The sequence below is a fragment of the Littorina saxatilis genome, linkage group LG6, assembly GCF_037325665.1.
Source record: "Littorina saxatilis isolate snail1 linkage group LG6, US_GU_Lsax_2.0, whole genome shotgun sequence".
In the NCBI taxonomy this organism is placed as follows: Eukaryota; Metazoa; Mollusca; class Gastropoda; order Littorinimorpha; family Littorinidae; genus Littorina; species Littorina saxatilis.
The window spans coordinates 45455582-45476316 of NC_090250.1; the positions used below are offsets into that span (position 1 = coordinate 45455582).

A 20735-nucleotide genomic window follows, 5' to 3' on the forward strand; every position below is an offset into this window, starting at 1 on the left:
TCGGAATATGGTTACAGAAATCGGAAATAGCTGGAACGAAATCAAAACTCGGAAGAATTCCGCAAAAATTGGAAGGGTTGGTAGATTTTCAGGTTACATTCTTTAATTAGTTTCAATCAAATGCTTCACATTTAGCACAACTATGAATCAAGAAACAAGAACAAGAAAGTTCAAAATCAAATGCAACTTTACACCCCTCCCCCCCACCCCACCCAGCCCCCCCCCCCCTCCCTCACAATTTACTGTACATTATCTTCATGAAATTAAACAACCTCTTCAATACATTGTGCCTTCAGCCTTCTGAAATTCTGCCAAACCGAAATATTGCAACTAACTATTGGTTTTTGATCTTTATGATTCTTTATTCTTCGTTGTTTTTGTCCTCCCTTTAAACAATTCAATTCTCTTTGCTGCCCTACATGGCAACCGGCATAATAAGTAAGTAAGTAAGTAAGTTAAACAATTCTCACAACAGCTCTGTAACTGTAATAAGTTTTTCCTTACTGCAGCAATGCATAATGCGCAGTCCCGGGGCGGCAAAAAAGCTTCTTTGTTTGTGTTGACTGATTGATTTGCAAAATGACTGGTTGATTCATGGCTGAGTCAGTCAATGGAACTATAGTGGACAAAACCCAAGCCAGCCCATGACAGGCTATTGCAAACATTGGTTTTCATGCGTTGGATAATGTATATGTGTACAACATTGTGTACGAATTGATTTTGCTCTGTCTAATTTGTTTGTGCATGGTCCAGTGAAGGTTTAACTCGTGATGCAATTGACCCAGGAAATGAGTTGATGGCACTTAGCGGTTTCTAAAGGACTGTTCGACCACATTACTGTAAAGGGCCTTTTACCCACTCCTCACGCAAAATCATTTTTCCGAAGCAGAAATTCAAAATCAATAATCACTTAGAGCATACAAATAAACGGGCCGTATGTGCGGTGATTTATAACACACCCTTTTCTCACGGCCCAAGGTAGGTGAGGTAACCAGCGGGTATTCTGACAGTGGAAGAGAAAGGGAAACTGCTTGGACTCTAATGTGGCTCGACTCTGGTAGTTCGAAATATGGCCCGAGATAGAAATATGAATCAAGAAATACAAAAGGTCAGTTTATGAAATGTTTCATTATTGAGAGAACACAACATTACCTGAACAAAAATTTTGCTTTTTGATTCGTAACTTTAAAAGGCTAGAAGACAGTCTGTTTCGAATTTCTCTTTGAGTTAGAAAATAATGTGTTTCAGAACTAGTCGACAAAGAGGAGTATGATAGGTCTGGTTCGAAATGCGTCCTCGAGTTTATAATATTCATTAGAGCTACTCGAAAGAAAAGTATGATAGTTCGAAATACTATTTTTAGGGAGAAATACGCGTAAGAGCTTGTCCAAACAAAAAAGAAGCAAGCAAGCAAGCTGTCAATTGCACAATGGTCTAATTTCGAAGTAATTTGCTTCTTCGTGAGATGTAAACGCCAGCTAGACAGAGCTCCTTCGTGATGCCCGCCCGGAGCACAGGGTAATGCACTCACAATTTCTATGTGCAGCGAATGTGGGTTTCAGCTGCTTTGGCAATACTTCTTTTGAGACTCGGAGGTAAGTTGCTTGACTTAAAACAGTACACTATTCCAATGATTAAAAGAGAAAAAGCAGAAGAAAACCCCACTTATCTCGATCTGACCCTGTATTGTTTGATGCTTATGTTTATTACATTTCTCTAACAACCCGAAAACATTGTTGATGACAAATTGCAATCACTTGCGATCAGTTCGTCACTGCTGGACAGCCATTTTCCATCTTCTTTCGCGTTCAACTGCATCTGTCAACTGCTTGCAATTTGTTAGACATGTTCACAATAAAGAAGTTCACAAAAAGACAGTTTACAATAATGATGATGATGATGATGATGATGATGATGATGATGATGATGATGATGATGACGACGACGACGACGACGATGACGATGACGATGATGATGATGATGTGGACCTATTTAACTCATTGCAGAAGCCATGCTGTCATCAGCAGGCACGGATTTTGTCTTCGTATTTCCGAACCATGGGGTGACGGGACAAGCAGACAACGATTTTCATCAGTATCTCATTCTTACAAATCCGTCCAAATTTCATGAAGTTGACGTCAATGTCATCGTGCCATTGTTGGAGTCATTTGACGTCGGAGTGCGTCTGTCTCCCAGTGACACATACGTCATGACAGTGGATAATGCTATGATGATGGCGTCTGACGATGAAATTGAGGACAAAGGAATACACGTCATCAGTGATGTAAGTAGCCAGAGCTTTAGTGTGTGAAGTGTGTCTGTGTGTGTGTGTGTGTGTGTGTGTGTGTGTGTGTGTGTGTGTGTGTGTGTGTGTGTGTGTGTGTGTGTGTGTGTGTGTGTGTGTGGGTGTGTGTGTGTGGGTGTGTGTGTGTGTGTGTGTGAGCAGTTCAGTGAGCACTTTGTCTTTTGGTGTGTTTGAATGTTATGAATGTACTCAAGCGTATATGTGCCCATTTCGCGTTATCGACAAAACGCTGACTATAACGCGAAATCAGCAGAAACGCTGCCAAAAACGCGTAAAAGCTTCTAAAATGTGCCCATTTTGCGATATCGGCAGCCACTTTTTGATTTTAAAGTTCTCTGCCAGGGATATCATCACAATAATACAGCTAGATACTCACAGGGATAGATATCGCAATAATCGATAAGTTATGGCAGGTCGTTGTAAAAAGTGTAGTTTTCGTGCATTTCCGGAGTTATGCTCGACACAAACGAACTTCTTCTTCAGCGTTCCAGAATTTTCTGGTTACGTGTGAGCTCGTTTGCCCATTTGGGTTCCCCACACTATATTCTGAGAGCATAGTCAGCTCACTCCGCTTTCGTTGAGTAGGCATGCTGGGTATTTTCGTGTTTCCATAACCCACCGAACTCCGACATGGATTACAGGATCTTTTCCGTGCGCACTTGGTCTTGTGCTTGCGAGTACACACGAAGGGGGTTAAGTCACTAGCAGGTCTGCACATCTGCACAGGCGGCAGCGAACGGGATTCGAACACACGACCTCCCGATTAGGAGGCCGACGTCTTACCACCACGCCACTGCGCCCGTCAGACGAACATAGACCATAAAAAATATTATAGAGAGGTAAAGCAATGTTAATGCAATGTTCTGGTGACATGAAAAGTAACAGACTGGCTGCCGCTTTTGCAAAATGGGCACACGCGAAATGGGCAAAAATGTTGCCGATTCCGCGAATTCGGCAATTCCGTGAATTCGGCACGACATAATTATATATATTCGTGGTTTGCTGCACATGTTGAAATAAATCTTTTATCTTATGTCTTATTTCTTCCAACTACAAGGCTTCACTCCCATTCTGGGTGTGAAATAATTTACTTGATTTCAAAAACAGTTAGGGTTAGGGGTAAGGGTATCCCAAAAACTCTATCTTAAACTGTAAGTTTTACTGTTCATATTTTTGTTCTCAGTTATGTTGTTGTGGTTGGTCGTACACTGTGTGTCACAAGGTGCGTGTGATAAACAAGAGTGGTAGGTAAGTTGAACGTTAAATTCATGAGAAAACAAAACATGACATTACCCGCTATTACGAGTTAGTCGAGTTAGTCGAGTTTTCTTGCACACGAGACTGTAGATGTCTGAGACAGCAGCAGTCGAGTGTGCAAGAAAACTCTATGTCACACGCATTCCTTCTTTGCCACTACTAAAGCAAACGTGTGCAAGATTGTATGTTACACGCTTTGATGCCGAAATACTTCGTGTTTGACGGGAAAAGAATAACACCAACCCCGAAAGCCACATTTTCTTCTTAATTCAATTTCTGTTTTCAAAAGCTTCGTCAACTTTCCACTTACACGACAAGCTCCCTTTACCAAGCTTCAATTAAGAACCCTGAATACGAAAGGTCAAAACAAAACAATAGGTACTACTTTCACTATCGTCGTCTACAACGAAAACCGAAAATGGCGAAACGCGTTGCTACGTACACAGAGGACGAAATTTCAAAGAAAAGATCGAACCTTACACCTGTGACTAGGAAAAGTTGCATAGACAGTTCCGTGCGGATCTCACCACGTATCAACGTACATCCGATGCTCAGGACCTACAGTACCTATTGTTTTGTTTTGACCTTTCGTATTCAGGGTTGAAAACATCTCAGGACCTACAGATAGGTGACGCTTTGGCGATTAAGGCTTCGTCTTCAGCTCTAACACGCACGCAGGTCTAATGGAAGGTTTTGATTTAGAAACACTCGAATGTTACTTCGACGAGATAAACGAACCAAAAGTCAAAAGTGTGCCCCAAATTCGGAAAACATTCTTTCAAAACGGCCTTGTCATAGGAAAAACCATCAACATCACTGTGAGAAAATAAACAATACAAACACAACCAGTTTCCCTGTGGAACATTTTGGGTGGACTTTCCCACGACCTGACCTACACAAATCCTCCGTGTTCGTTCGCGCTGTGAGACATAATCGCTATTACGAGTTAGTCGTGTGACAGAGAGTTTTCTTGCACACTCGACTGCTGCTGTCTCACTTCGGCTACGACTAACTCGCAATAGCGGGTATTGTCATCATTTTCACGAGTTTTCATTCACAAACACCTGGGAAATAAATCTCATGTTCCCCATGCAATAAATCGAGGTGGTGAATGGGTTTGAGCTTTCAGGTCAAACGTGGATTGTCAAAGTAAAACCCAATCAGGCTGATTGTTTGATGTGTGGAACCATCGCGGCTTTGGATTTGTGTTTCCGAGGACAAGGATTGTAAGCATTCACTCTCAAAGACCCAATCAATGTTGATAATTACCGCGGCGACTTATGGTCAATTTGCAACTTATCTCTGTAATCGCAAAATCCACAACGAAAAGTCATAAACACTTAAAAGAAAATAAATATGCTCCACACTTACTGAACTCACAGGTATGATCGCAGCAGTACATTTTCAGACTGGAAGAAAAGCGTCAACAAGCTACGTTTGACGTCACATACAAGTTTGACGTGTTATCTCGTGCTACTGTGACGATGCTTTGTGGCCCGGAGTTGGATTCTAAAAATTCGTCTCCCTGTGGGTTACTGTGCATTTTGTTGCACAACCAAAATGATGACAAAAACGATGTTTGGTGACTTGTCAGACCAGCATTTTGTTGTTGGTCCTCGGGGAGCATATCGCCTTTTGTCTCATATTTATCAACCGCGGCCTTCGGCCTTGGTCGATAAAGATGAAACAAAAGACGATATGGTCCCCTTGGACCAACAAAAAAGCTGGTCTGACAACAAGCAACCAAACATCTTATACTGTCACACGACTAACTCGTAATAGCGATTATGTCTCACAGCATAGGCATAGAAAGACAGAAATGAGTTTTTGGGGACGAAATAACAGGCACAAAACAAGACTGAAAAGCACAATTGCCCTTTTACACATACCCTACACACGCATGCGCGCAGAAGATAGATTCAGTGCGTTTTGTGTCTCTTCTGGTTGAATGCATTCAACAAAGTATCAACCAACGTTTCTGAATCTTTCAATGAAAAAAGATAAACTTATTTTGAACCAAACAGCACATACCAACGAAAGCAAAACACACAAACACACACGCGCACTAACACAGATTGAATGCAAAGCGCGAACGAACACGGAGGATTTTTGTAGGTCAGGTCGTGGGAAAGTCCACCCGAAAATTAATGTTCCACAGGGGAACTGGTTGTGTTTGTATTGTTTATTTTCTCACAGTGATGTTGATGGTTTTTACAGTGCCGTTTTGAAAGAATATTTTCCGAATTTGGGGCACACTTTTGACTTTTGGTTCGTTTATCTCGTCGAAGTAACATTCCAGTGTTTCTAAATCAAAACCTTCCATTATACCTGCCTGACTGTCTGCGTGCGTGTTAGAGCTGAAGACGAAGCCTTAATTGCCAAAGCGTCACCTATCTGTAGGTCCTGAGCATCGGATGTACGTTGATACGTGGTGAGATCCGCACGGAACTGTCTATGCAACTTTTCCTAGTCACAGGTGTAAGGTTCGATCTTTTCTTTGAAATTTCGTCCTCTGTGTACGCAGCAAAGCGTTTCGCCATTTTCGGTTTTCGTTGCAGACGACGATAGTAAAAGTAGTACCTATTGTTTTGTTTTGACCTTTCGTATTCAGGGTTCTTAATTGAAGCTTGGTAAAGGGAGCTTGTCGTGTAAGTGGAAAGTTGACGAAGCTTTTGAAAACAGAAATTGAATGAAGAAGAAAATGTGGCTTTCAGTTATATACAGGAGAACGGGGTTTGTGTTATTCTTTTTCCGTCAAACACGAAGTACACAGATAAAACGTGGTTGACTGACCAAGGCCTGTTGGCACACTATTCAGAATGCACAACAAAATGTAACAACACTTTGATACCCATTTTTCTGCAATTGGTGGGTGTAGAACGATATTTAATTTATTAGTCTGTAAAACGGATACAGTTTTCGAAAGAGCTGTCTCAACAGGTTTCGGTATGTTATGTGTCCGTAATGCTCAAACAATGTTCCCTTAACTGGGCCATCAGCAGCAACTGCAACAGGTCATTCAGCCCAGTTCCAATCAGTCAGTATTGAGTATGCCCCCCTCTCGCCTGGTCAACTGCACGACATCTGGCTGGCATTGAGCGGATGAGGCGATTGACGGAGGCGATGTGGACATTGGGCCACACGTCCCTGATGGCCTGCTCCTGGGCTGCAGCGGTTGCGGGCCTTGGCTGCACGTTGTTCAGCTCCTGTTGCAGGGCATCCCAAAAGTGTTCGATAGGGTTGAGATCAGGGCTATAGGCAGGCCACTGCATCACCCTGATGTTGTGATGCTGCAGACAGTCGGCTGTAAGTCTGGCAGTGTGAGGCCTGGCGTTGTCCTGCTGCAGAGTGAAGTTCCTGTGCTGGTTGAAAAAGGGAACCACAGCTGGCCTCAGCACCTGGTCAATGTAGCGCTCTGCTGTGACGCCATTGCCTCGTCCTGGGCCGATGTTTTGAAAGATGATGGGTCCCAGGACTTCATGCAGGCAGATGCCGCCCCATATCATCACACTAGGGCCTCCCCAGCGATCCCACTCCAAGATGTTGTTGGGAGCATATCTCTGGTTGTCTCGCCTCCAGATCCGGATGCGGCCGTCAGCGTTGCTGACACAAAACCGACTCTCATCTGTGAACAGAATGTTCTGCCACTGTCGCCAGGTCCAGTTCAAGTGCTGCTGTGCGAATTGGTACCTGGCTAGTCTGGCGTGAGCGGTCAGTACAGGTGCTCTCCTGGCGGGACGTCTGCAGTGAAGGCCTCTGTCAACCAGCCGACGTCGAACTGTGCGGGAACTTACTGGCCTGTTGCGGTTGCCAGCAACGTCTCTGGCTGTTGCTGCTGCAGTGTGGAACGGATCCCGTACGTGCTGTGACAGTCGATAAATGGCACGATTTTCTCGTTCAGGGGTGACACGTGGTCTTCCACTCCTTGCCAAGTCATTCGTGGACCCAGTTTGCAAATATCGTTGCCAGAGACGGGTGATGGTAGACGGATGGACGCCAAAAGCATTAGCAACCTCATTCTGTGGCGTTCCCAGCGTCAGCTGGCCTATTGCTCTTTCACGGTCAGTGGCGTTCAATCTCGGCATAGCTGGTTTTTGGAAAAGGGGAATGCCAGATAGCGTACAATACTGCCATTTATACGGCATGAACAGCGAGTCGTGCTGAGACCCAAAAAAATCGGCATTCGGCACTTCCATTGTCTCTGCACGTGCAGCACAACCATTTCATCTTTCTCGCTCTGTGCAGATCTAGCATGGCAAGTTTCATGTTTCTCGCTCTGTGCAGATCTAGCATGGCAAGTTTCATGTTTCTCGCTCTGTGCAGATCTAGCATGGCAAGTTTCATGTTTCTCGCTCTGTGCAGATTTAGCATGGCAAGTTTCATGTTTCTCGCTCTGTGCAGATCTAGCATGGCAAGTTTCATGTTTCTCGCTCTGTGCAGATCTAGCATGGCAAGTTTTGCACGTGCCTTTCTCACCGCGGCATCACTAGACACTGCTGAGTCCGACGTGGACCAATTTTAACCATCGGCACATGATAATAAGACATAATCTTGAAAATATCGTTCTGAAAACAAATTGCGTTTCTTTTGCCTTTCAGTATATGTGAAGGTAACATTTTTCAGAAATAAATGCATAATCAAAATAATTGATTTCGGCATCAAAGCGTGTAACATACAATCTTGCACACGTTTGCTTTAGTAGTGGCAAAGAAGGAATGCGTGTGACATCATTTGATCATAAATTAATGAAATAATGATACGTTTTGTCATAAATTAAACGTTCCAATAACTTATCTTTCTTTTTACATTTAGTCAAGTTTTGACTAAATGTTTTAACGTAGAGGGGGGAATCGAGACGAGGGTCGTGGTGTATGTGCGTGTGTCTGTCTGTGTGTGTGTGTGTGTGTGTGTGTGTGTGTGTGTAGAGCGATTCAGACTAAACTACTGGACCGATCTTTATGAAATTTGACATGAGAGTTCCTGGGTATGAAATCCCCGAACGTTTTTTTCATTTTTTTCTTTTCTTTTTTTTGGAATTTTTGAACCTTAGCAGTCTATATCTGTTTTAGGATTTCTACTTTTGTTGGCCTTGTCATAGAAAACAAACACTTTTTTCCGTTTTGCCCGATGGATATAATGCGTTGTTTTATCGTGTCCTGTTAGGCCCCCCCCCCCCCCAAAAAAAAAAAAAAAAATAGGTGTGGTTACGGTAACATAGCCCCAAAAAATAGGATAGGAAGGTAGGCAATCACTTTTTTTTTTTTTACTTTTTTTTCTAATGTGTACAAACTAAACCTACTTGACAGGGAAATAAGTGCGACTCGGGCGCTTTTGCTTTCATTGCGTTTTCTGCACTCGTTTTCTTTTTTTTTCTTTTTTCTTTTTTGACAAATGTAACAAAAAGTTATAGGGTCGGCCCCTAAAAATAGGGTAGGTCGGGTTACCGTAACCACACCTATTTTTTTTTTGTAGGCCTGATCATGTGTTTCTGAAAGGCACACTCAGCTTCCTGTAAACCATCACAGACACTGTCAGGCTTTTACATACAGTACAAACACCCTTTCGTTTAAAACGCTTACCGCTTGAGAACATCCTAGGTGCCCTCCGCAATTTTCAAAGAATTTATTTTTGCGTGACCAGCCGGATTGTCTGTCAGACAATCGGACGGCTCGTTTTGGGGCTAGACCTTACTTTTAAAATCTAAATAATGTATTGACAGCTTGTTACACAAACATTCTTAAATCATAAAAGAATTATTTTTTCATCAAGACAAGATCAGTACAAATCGAAGTTTTGAAAGTTTAAAAAAAAGGTAGACCGGAAGCATGTCCCGCAAAACGTGTTTCTCGTAGCAGACGAATGTTCAGCATGTCGCAAGTTTCTTTGAACGGTCAACCACCACCGCTCATTCGTGTGACTCGCAGCCGTTTGTTGCGTTTTAGATTCAGAGGTACACAATAACGTGCTATTGCAGATACAGCGAGTCGCATTTAAATCACAAACTGACTAAATTGTGAAAAAAAAACATGTTTGCAATGTCGCACAACAGTCTTTAAGGAATGACATCGCTGGCACTTAATCATGCCCAGCCCCTTCTACTGAAACTCCCCATTTGTTGCTCAACAGCACGAGATAACCGTACAGCTGCTGTCCCGAGGGTCAGGGATACACTTTTCCACGGGTGGCGCGACGTTAATCTACCCGACAGCCAGACTGCAGAGCGAGTACCGGGTGGTTGATCACTGTGAAGAAAACGACTGCTTCATCACTATCGTCTCTGCGACCGAGGGCTGGACCAAGGTGGTGGTAGGGGTCAATCTGCAGTCTTCTGGTCAAAGGATCCACTTTCAGAACGCTTCCTTCGACGATGCCAGTGTCGTCATTCGTTCTGTTTATCAGTTTCAGGTAATTTGGCAGGGCTGGAGGAAAGGGTCTGGTAAGATCGTTGAGGGGTGAATTGGAGCGGAAAGTGTTGTTGTTTTTGTTGTTGTTGCTGTTGTGGTGGGGTTGATTTTTTTAGTTGTTCTAGTTGTTGTTGCTGCTGTTGCTGCTGCTGCCGCTGTTGTTGTTGTTGTTGTTGTTGTTGGTGTTGTTGTTGGTGTTGGGTTTTTTCTTGTTCTTGTTCTTGTTGTCCAGTGTTTTTGTTGTTGTGGTTGTGGTGGTGTGTGTGTTTGTGTGTGTTTGTTCGTGTGTAGTGTGGTGTGTGTGTGTGTGTGTTTGTTCGTGTGTGTGTGTGAGTGTGTGTTTGTTCGAGTGTGCGTGTGTGTGTGTGTGTGTGTGTTTGTAGTGTGTACGCGCGCGTGTGTGTGTGTGTGTGGGTGTGCGTGTGTGTGGGTGTGTGTGTGTGTGTATGTGTGTGTGTGTGTGGGAGTGTGTTTTAGAGAGAGAATGTATGTATGGTGTGTAAGTGAGGTTGTGTGTGTGTTGTATCCCACTCCCCCACCCATATTCCCGATTTTAATCACAAATATTGTCTCTCCTAAGGCCATGCAGCTCATGTGTCGTGCCAACAAGTGCGACATGGCTGGCACAACCATACTCTCCAGCAACCCAATTGCCGTTTTCGTGTCATCGCAATTTGACAGGATTTCTCGGGACTTCGACATGCTGATGGAGCAACTACCACCTATTGCAAGAACAAGTGGCGGGGGCTCCTCTTTCTCACTGAACTACACGTTCATTCTGGCTCCGATCGTTCAACGAAGAAGTGTAACCGAAGAAGTAAGGGTGGTGGCCGACAAGGCAGGCACGACCGTAACCACCAGTACGGGAAAAGCGTTCACGTTTTTTGAAGATGGAGAGGTATGTTCTTTTCTTTTGGCTTCGCCATTTGTGCCAGCCCTTTAAAATAGCCTTATAAGTGCTTCCCTCTCATACTCGTATACACACACGAACACACACACACACACACACACACACACACACACACACACACACACACACACACACACACACACACACACACACACACACACTTTTAAATGTCCATTTCAAAGGGCAGTAAATCCTAACTGATTTATTAAAATCGTAAATTAGCAGTGTTGAATAATGAGCAGTACTAATAATCAACTTTATTGTTTCCCTCCTTCACCTGTCATTTCACGTCTTTTTTACTTTACTTATGGGTGAAAATACGCAATTTCAAAACTGCAATTTAACTTTGTATGAATATTTAATTATTATACATTTTCTTACGCGCGCAGAATTCTTTTCTTATCTTTTTTTCTGGCGCAAACTTACAGGTACAAACAAGAAAACAAAAAGACATTGAATTGTTATTTTCATGTATATATTAATTATGTTTCAGGTACACAGTTTTTATTTTGACAACTTTGACGTCATGATACTTACGTCAGACAATTACGTCACCGTGGCTCAATATACGGACGCTGGCAAAACTAACAGTAGCACGGACAACCTCGGGGACGATGCGTGTCTCATGGCCATACCCGTGAGCCATTGGGGATACTCGATAATGTTAGGGACTGCGTCACTGAGCATCGGAACTTCTTTCATGACTATGACGTTGGTGATGGCGTCACTAGGACAGCAGTGTCTCCGTTCGGATGATGACGAAATCAACCGCGATCTGCTGCTTGCGTCAGTCACTGCTGTGGTGAGCGTTGTGACTGTGTGACTGTGTGTGTGAGTGTGTGTGTGTGTGTGTGTGTGTGTGTGTGTGTGTGTGTGTGTGTACCCCCGTTTCCACAGGTTTGGTTGCCTAAATCACCATAAGGCAACCATCCACACGTGGATGGCAACCTAAACTCTGGATGGCAACCTAATTGTGTGGATGGTCGCTTCATTTAACACCGTTAAATTGACTTTTTTGACGGAAAGAATGTCATAACAATGTTCAAAATGACATTCTTTCCGTCCTCTATAGGCGACGAAATAGGTCAAATTTTGTGCATTTTTTAGTGCAAAATTCTTCGATGCCGGAGCGAGTACTGCACCCAGTGCTGTTGTAGTGCAAGTGCACTAGAAAGGCACTACACCCAGTGCCGCCTCTTAGGTAACCATCCACACTTTAGGTGCGTGTGTTTGTGTGCTTCTGTGTGCTTCTGTGTTTTTGCGTTTGTATGTGTGGGCGTGCGTTGTGAGTGCGTGTGTGTGTACGAGCGTCGACGGTATTTGTGTCCGTGTGTCCCTTTACGCCACTTGCTTCTGCTACAGGTCAACAACGTGACAGTTGTGCGAGTTGCAGTGACCATTGGTCAGTCAGCCATCATCAGCAGTCAGTGTGGGCCGATCTCAGCTTCCCTCTTTGGCTGGAAACAATACATGGGCTGGGCAATGGCACTGCCCACTCTAGGCCCAGAGTATCAGGTAATTCTGATGCACACGCACACGCACGCAAACGTACACACACACACACACACACACACACACACACACACACGCACATACACGCAAATCTGTTCATAAATATGAAAAAGTTGCTCTGTTACTGGATCTAGGGGCCTGTTTAGAGTGAAATACAACACACTCCAAATATCTATCGGTATTATTCTGGAAGATGAATGTGTCCCATGAACTACATGCTTTACCCTAAAAAGTTGCAAACAACGTCAATTCTGACCCATAAGTCCTTCAAATATTACTTTATATGACAAAAAACACTTTTTACATTTTTTTTACCGATGACCTTGAAAAAAAAGTAGAAAGCTTTCCAAAGAAACAAATCTTCATTTCCGTGCCATCTCTGCCCTTTATGCAATTTTACGGTACTCATAATAATGCAAATATTACAGTATAAAATTAAAGCAATAATCTGTAAGCCGCAAAGTTGAAGTCAAAGAGAAATGTTTTTTACGATGAACTATTTGACGAATTACATTATGTCATGCATGTTCACACTAAAGCCAAAGGAAGAGGAACAGAAGAAAGGCAAAATGAAGAAAGGCAAAATAGTAATATTACATATTCACACAAATGTATCTGCTAGAAATTGTTAGTACGTTTAATGTCTTGGTTCTTCATTGCAACAGGTAACCTCTGAAGGTTCTACAACATCAACACAGACAACCGAACCAAAAACCACTCTGACTTCTGTTGCTTCTACATATACGACCGGCTCTGGAACTGATCAGACAAATGCGACTGACCCTGAAACCACTCAAACTTCCCTAGGCTCTACAAATGCGACTGACTCTAAAACCACTCAAACTTCCCTAGGCTCTACCAATACGACTGACTCTACAACCACTAAAACTTCCCTAGGCTCTACAAATGGGAATGGCTCTGCAACCACTCAAACTTCCCTAGACTCTACAAACGCGACTTACTTTGCAACCACTCAAACTTCCCTAGGCTTTACAAACGCAACTGATTCTGCAACCACTCAAGCTTCCCTAGGCTCTACAAAAGCAACTGATTCTGCAACCACTCAAACTTCCATAGGCTCTACAAAAGCAACTGATTCTGCAACCACTCAAGCTTCCCTAGGCTCTACAAAAGCAACTGATTCTGCAACCACTCAAACTTCCCTAGGCTCTACAAAAGCAACTGATTCTGCAACCACTCAAACTTCCATAGGCTCTACAAATGCGACTGACTCTGAAACCACTCAAACTTCCATAGGCTCTACCAATACGACTGACTCTGAAACCACTCAAACTTCCCTAGGCTCTACAAATCCGACTGACTCTGAAACCACTCAAACTTCCATAGGCTCTACATATGCGACTGACTCTGAAACCACTCAAACTTTCCAAGGCTCTACAAATACGACTGACTCTGAAACCACTCAAACTTCTCTAGACTCTACAAATGCGACTGACTCTGAAACCACTCAAACTTCTCTAGACTCTACAAATGCGACTGACTCTGAAACCACTCAAACTTCCCTAGGCTTTACAAATGCGACTGATTCTGCAACCACTCAAACTTCCCTAGGCTCTACAAATGCGACTGACACGGAAACCACTCCAACTTCCCTAGGCTTTACAAATGCGACTGGCTCTGAAACCACTCCAACTTCCCTAGGCTTTACAAATGCGACTGATTCTGCAACCACTCAAACTTCCCTAGGCTCTACAAATGCGACTGACACGGAAACCACTCCAACTTCCCTAGGCTTTACAAATGCGACTGGCTCTGAAACCACTCCAACTTCCCTAGGCTTTACAAATGCGACTGATTCTGCAACCACTCAAACTTCCCTAGGCTTTACAAATGCGACTGACACGGAAACCACTCCAACTTCCCTAGGCTTTACAAATGCGACTGGCTCTGAAACCACTCCAACTTCCCTAGGCTCTTCAAATCCGACTGACTCTAAAACCACTCAAACTTCCATAGGCTCTACAAATACGACTGACTCTGAAACCACTCCAACTTCCCTAGGCTCTTCAAATCCGACTGACTCTAAAACCACTGAAACTTCTCTAGACTCTACAAATGCGACTGATTCTGAAACCACTCAAACTTCCCTAGGCTCTAAAAATGCGATTGCCTCTGTAACCGCCCAAACTTCCATAGGCTCTACAAATGCGACTGACTTTGCAACCACTCCAACTCCCATAGGCTCTACAATCGCTACTGACTCTGAAACCACTCAAACTTCCCTAGGCTGTACAAATGCGACTGGCTCTGAAATCACTCCAACTTCCCTAGGCTCTTCAAATACGACTGATTCTGAAACCACTCAAACTTCCCTAGGCTCTAAAAATGCGACTGACTCTGCAACCACCAAGACTTCCATGGGCTCTACAAATGCGACTGCCTCTGTAACCGCCCAAACTTCCATAGGTTCTACAAATGCGACTGACTTTGCAACCACTCAAACTCCCATAGGCTCTACAAATGCGACTGACTCTGCAACTGCTCAAACTTCCATAGGCTCTACAAATGCGACTGCCTCTGCAACCGCCCAAACTTCCAAAGGCTCTACAAGTACGACTGCCTCTGCAACCGCCCAAACTTCCATAGGCTCTACAAATGCGACTGCCTCTGCAACCGCCCAAACTTCCATAGCCTCTACAAATGCGACTGCCTCTGCAACCGCCCAAACTTTCATAGGCTTTACAAATGCGACTGACTCTAAAACAAATCAAACTTCAGAAAGTTCTCCAACCACAACTTACCCTGAAACCACTCAACCATCACAAGGTTCTACAACTGCGACCGACTCCAACAACACTCAAACATCTCTAGGTGCCACAACCGTGACTGACTCTGAAACCACATACACTTTTCAGGAAATAACAACTGCCACTGACTCTACAACCACGCAGTTTTCTTTAGGATCTACAATTGCGACCGAATCTGAAATCACGAACACTTCTCCAGGTTCCACAACTGCCAGTGTCTCTGAAACCACTCAAACGTCTCTAGAATCTGCTTATCAGACTAACTCTGAAATCACTCGTGCTTCTCAAAAAATTACGACTGCGACTGATTCTACAAACACTCAGACTTCTTTAGGTTCTACAACTGCGAGTATACCAAAAAACAACCAAACTTATCTAGATTCCACAACTGTCACTGCCTCTGAATCCACTCAGGCATCCCTAGATTCTACAACTACGACTGACTCTGAAACAATTCAAACGTCCCTAGGCTCTACAACTGGGACTGACCCTGAAACTATTCAAACGTCCCTAGGCTCTACAACTGGGACTGACCCTGAAACTATTCAAACGTCCCAAGGCTCTACAACTGGGACTGACCCTGAAACTATTCAAACGTCCCTAGGGTCTACAACCGGGACTGACCCTGAAACTATTCAAACGTCCCTAGGCTCTACAACCGGGACTGACCCTGAAACTATTCAAACGTCCCTAGGCTCTACAACTGGGACTGACCCTGAAACTATTCAAACGTCCCTAGGCTCTACAACCGGGACTGACCCTGAAACTATTCAAACGTCCCTAGGCTCTACAACCGGGACTGACCCTGAAACTATTCAAACGTCCCTAGGCTCTACAACTGGGACTGACCCTGAAACTATTCAAACGTCCCTAGGCTCTACAACTGGAACTGACCCTGAAACTATTCAAACGTCCCTAGGGTCTACAACCGGGACTGACCCTGAAACTATTCAAACGTCCCTAGGCTCTACAACCGGGACTGACCCTGAAACTATTCAAACGTCCCTAGGCTCTACAACTGGGACTGACCCTGAAACTATTCAGACAACTGCCTCATCTACCAAGTCGCCGTCGATTCTCTGTCCTTGTCGAAACAGCACCAAAGTAACCCTGAAGTCGCTGGAAGCAAGCAAGCAAAATTCTTATTCCTCAGTCGCGTTTGAAGAGGAGGCCATCAGGAACATCAGCCAAGAACTGACCGTTGAAAAAGCTGTCTTGTCCAGCACACGCAGAGCCAAGTTTTCTTCAGGAGACACTCGTACTGCGCTCGGTGTTGGTATTGCTGCTGCTGTTTTCTGTCTTGCTCAACTTGTGCACACAATATACTCTGTTCAAAAGTACGGAATGAGTGTTCTTCACAATGGGAAAAGCAAAACGGGAGGAAAGAAGAAAAGAAACAAGACGAGCGTGAGGGAAGCGAGTGGGGAGTGCGGAGAAATCCGAACACTTTCGGGAAGAACAGTGATGGAATGCTGGAGCTGATGTGTGGGCCACGATCTAGCTCGTGCACAAATTAAGCACTTACTTTTCACCATAATCTAGACATTGACATCTAGGTTATTAATGTAACTTTTATTTAATAAAAAATATAACATGGCTTGATGTGTGATACCAGATTTACGTACACCAGTTGGTTTTTCAATGCCACTTCGGTGTCCTTGTCGTTGTAATTAGCACTAAGACCAACACAGAGAGCTTGAAATTAATCTGAAAGGTTGTGGGATTGGGAGAGTGAAAAAGAGAGGGACACCCAGTTGACTTGTTTTCCCATTATTAGAAAAGAGAGAGAGAGACAGAGAGAGAGAGAGAGAGAGAGAGAGAGAGAGAGAGAGAGAGAGAGAGAGAGAGAGATTCTTCCAAATTTATTCCTTAAAGCGAGCCAGTTAGAGTAAGTTTTTACTTAATTTCCAAAACAATAGGGTCAAATTAAAACCTGCTAAATGTAATTGAGGACACCAGGGTTCACGTCACGATTACCGCATTTGACATCAAGAACAAACTGGGCCCATTTTCTTCAAATTAATGCCTGTTGCTTTTTGTGTGTGATTTCTTTTGTATTCTTTGTGAAATACTTTTTCAGTTCAACTGGATATGTCAAGTGAATATCTTCAAACACAAAATCAAATTTCAGGGGTGTTTTGCTTTTTTGTTTGGGCTCTTACAGAATTAAGGTGTGTGTGTGTGTGTGTGTGTGTGTGTGTGTGTGTGTGTGTGTGTGTGTGTGTGTGTGTGTGTTACCATATATATGTTTGCGATGTTTTAATTACATAGCTCCTTTTTTGTTTCCTTCCTTCTTTCAACACAAAGAGAACAAAATTGTTTCCTAATGTAACTTTTATTTAACAGAAAATACTACATGGCTTAATGTGTGATCCAGTTTTGCACCAGTTGGTTTTTTAAATGTTGAAATAAGGGCGAAATCGAGCTTTTCAATAGTTGAAAAATGTACGAATAGGTGTGGCTACCAGCCTTGAACTGATGAGTCGTTCGCCGAATTTGGAACATGTTTTCAAAAAACGAATAAAAATTAAACCGTTTGACATGCAGATTTGAAAATGTATGACATGATTATCGTTAGTCTGAAATTAATGTGAATTTAATATAAAGTCCTGCGGGGAACATATGCAGAAGTTGTTAGCATTTTTGTCTGTGAAATTTGTGGAGGGTCACACTGTAATATCCATAATTGTATTGCATGTCAAGCGCGGAGAGCACGACATTTTTTTTTCTTTCTGTGGTTCGCGTAAAACACGCCTTCGTCATCCTTATCTATTTTATCATTATGAGGACCTAGTGAGTGGTTGTCATCTACAACGTACAGCTAAAGTTTTACGACTTCATGACGGCGTTACCATCCGAGTCGAACACAAAACAGTCCAAATCCAGGAGATTAAAGTAGATGTTTTTGATGGTCCTGGCCACAGGTCGTTCATCCTCGGACGTCACTTTCTGCAATGGAAAGAAGACATAAGCCGTATTACTTTATCTTTGCCATACTTATGCCGTACACTAGAAATAGTACCTGGCTTTAGGTATACAATCTATACACTTATTCAAGCACCACAACGAACAAGAACCATTGGCAGCCGGAACAAGAGGTTTTGATTCGATTCGCAATTCAACAAATGCGCGCATGTGCAGACGCATATACATACCCATGCGCATGCCAGCATGTAAGCCAGCACCGATGCATAAAGACATACACGCACGTATGCGAATGGGTAAAACAGCATTTTATTCAAGTTCAAGTTTACAAAGCCATGGAATGGGTGATATTGTAAAGGAGCACAACAAGATAAACATGAATCTGCGCTTAGAGAAAAAATAGTAAAGTGGCAGACGATTTGTAAATTCATAATTCAATCCAATCATAATTATCAACAACAATAAGTCTTCAAGAGAAGAGCTTCTATCCTGAGAGGGTAAATTTACATAGTGCGATATTATATTTGATTGTGATAGTCTTAATAGACGTGTGACCTTATTTATATTTCATCTGTACATTTATTCAATTTGAAGATGACACGGACAACACTTTAGGTCAGTGTTATTGGAAGTATGATAGGTGTGCTTGTTATTACATACGTGAACCTATGTTTTATGTGTGTTGTCCTTTTGTCCAATTGTTGTTATAACCGTTTACAGGCAGGCAGGGTGTGCCGAAGAACATTTTCCATTTTTATGTAACATTTTAATGGACAATAAAGTGTTGTTATTGTTATTGTTATTGTTATCCTCATCCCCCTCACCACAACCCAGTATCGTTTTCCTGCGGCCTCATCAACGACACACAAGTGAGGGCCCCAAAGGGGGGGTATCATCACGATCACGGGAAGGGAAATTTTAGTTTTCACGATCACAGTTACCTTGATTTTTGTCAATGATCACCGCAGTCAATGATGAAAACAAATGACGATCACGATCACGAGACTTGATTTTTTTGTCATCACGGATCACGGGCAAAGTCCCATCACGATCACAGAAATGGAAATTTCGGCAATCACGGTCACAGAAAGGTCAAAAACGCCAATCACGATCACGATTTTAAACCCTTTGGGGCCCTCACAAGTGACAGAATTGTTGCAAAGACAGTTTCAAATGTGCACGGGACGTAGTATGTATACTGACCTTCAAGCACTGCTTGAAATCCCGGTCACAGGCACAGTGGCTGACCCTGAAGAATGACCAGTTGAACATTCCGTACTTGTAATTCCAAGAGTCGATGGTGACGTCACACTGGTCATGCGCACGGCAACAGGTGTCTGTCTCCTCCAGCGTTCCTGGGTGAGTAGTAAATACCGATTAAAACATGGGGGAGAAGAGGTACGGTAAGGTATGCTATGCTATGCCCTGCTATGTTATGCTATGCTATGCCCTGCTATGCTATGTTATGCTATGCTATGCCCTGCTATGCTATGCTATGCTATGCCCTGCTATGCTATGTTATGCTTTGCTATGCTATGCTATGCTATGTTATGCCCTGCTATGCTATGCCCTGCTATGCTATGCTATGCTATGCTATGCTTCGCTATATAGAATCAAAAACCAAGAATGGTTAAGTAATTGGAACGTTGATAATTGACAAAACAAAACGTTACATTTTAAAATGTTGCGCTGTTTTTACGGGAAGGAGTGTGCCTTTAAAACAGCAGTCTGTCTGTCTGGCAGTGGAACATCGCATCTATGCGGCTAGAGTTGTCTGAAACGAGAGTGGATGCACATTTCGTTGTTTAAGTTATCGTTTTGTTTTGTCAATCTTCTTCTTCTGCGTTCGTGGGCTGAAACTCCCACGTACACTCGTGTTTTTTGCACGAGTGGAATTGTACGTGTATGACCGTTTTTTACCCCGCCATTTAGGCAGCCATACGCCGTTTTCGGAGGAGTTTTGTCAATAATAAACGTTCCAATTACCTACCATTCTGGGTGGTCTGGGTGGCCGAGTGGTAAGCGCACTTGCCTCGGAAGCCAAAGGTTGCGAGTTCGACCCTGGGTCAGGGCGTTAGCAATTTTCTCCCCCCTTTCCTAACCTAGGTGGTGGGTTCAAGTGCTAGTCTTTCGGATGAGACGAAAAACCGAGGTCCCTTCGTGTACACTACATTTGGGGTGTGCACGTTAAAGATCCCACGATTGACAAAAGGGTCTTTCCTGGCAAAATTGTATAGGCATAGATAAAAATGTCCACCAAAATACCCGTGTGACTTGGAATAATAGGCCGTGAAAAGTAAGATATGCGCCAAAATGGCTGCGATCTGCTGGCCGATGTGAATGCGTGATGTATTGTGTAAAAAAATTCCATCTCACACGGCATAAATAAATCCCTGCGCCTTAAATATGTGCGCGATATAAATTGCATAAAATAAAAAAAATTTAAAAACAAATCCCTGCGCTTAGAACTGTACCCACGGAGTACGCGCGATATAAGCCTCATATTGATTGATGATATGCTATGTTAGGGTAAAATATGATGTTTAGTAAGGTGATGTCAAGTAAGATAAGTTTTATTATTCAAATTACTTTTGGTATGCTTTATTTAGTTAACAACCATATATAGAAACACTCAGAGACAGACAGACAGACAG

At 43.2% G+C, this 20735-nt stretch overlaps 2 protein-coding genes across 2 annotated transcripts in view; one reads left to right on the forward strand and one right to left on the reverse strand.

The window, feature by feature from the left end:
* The first annotated feature begins 14313 nt into the window (after positions 1-14313).
* LOC138969325 (mucin-21-like) lies at positions 14314-17242 on the forward strand. Its single transcript, XM_070342096.1, has one exon. It carries the CDS (start codon positions 14767-14769, stop codon positions 16636-16638), a length of 1872 nt encoding a protein of 623 aa, XP_070198197.1. The 5' UTR covers positions 14314-14766; the 3' UTR covers positions 16639-17242.
* Positions 17243-17472: 230 nt separating this feature from the next.
* LOC138969326 (uncharacterized) overlaps positions 17473-20735 on the reverse strand; it is an 8069-nt gene continuing 4806 nt past the window's right edge. Inside the window, exons 4-5 of the mRNA XM_070342097.1 lie at positions 19285-19436; positions 17473-18105 (exon numbers count right to left, since the gene is read on the reverse strand). Coding sequence (XP_070198198.1) covers positions 17986-18105; positions 19285-19436 — 272 coding nt within the window. The 3' untranslated portion in view covers positions 17473-17985. The remainder of the gene's footprint in view (positions 18106-19284; positions 19437-20735) is intronic.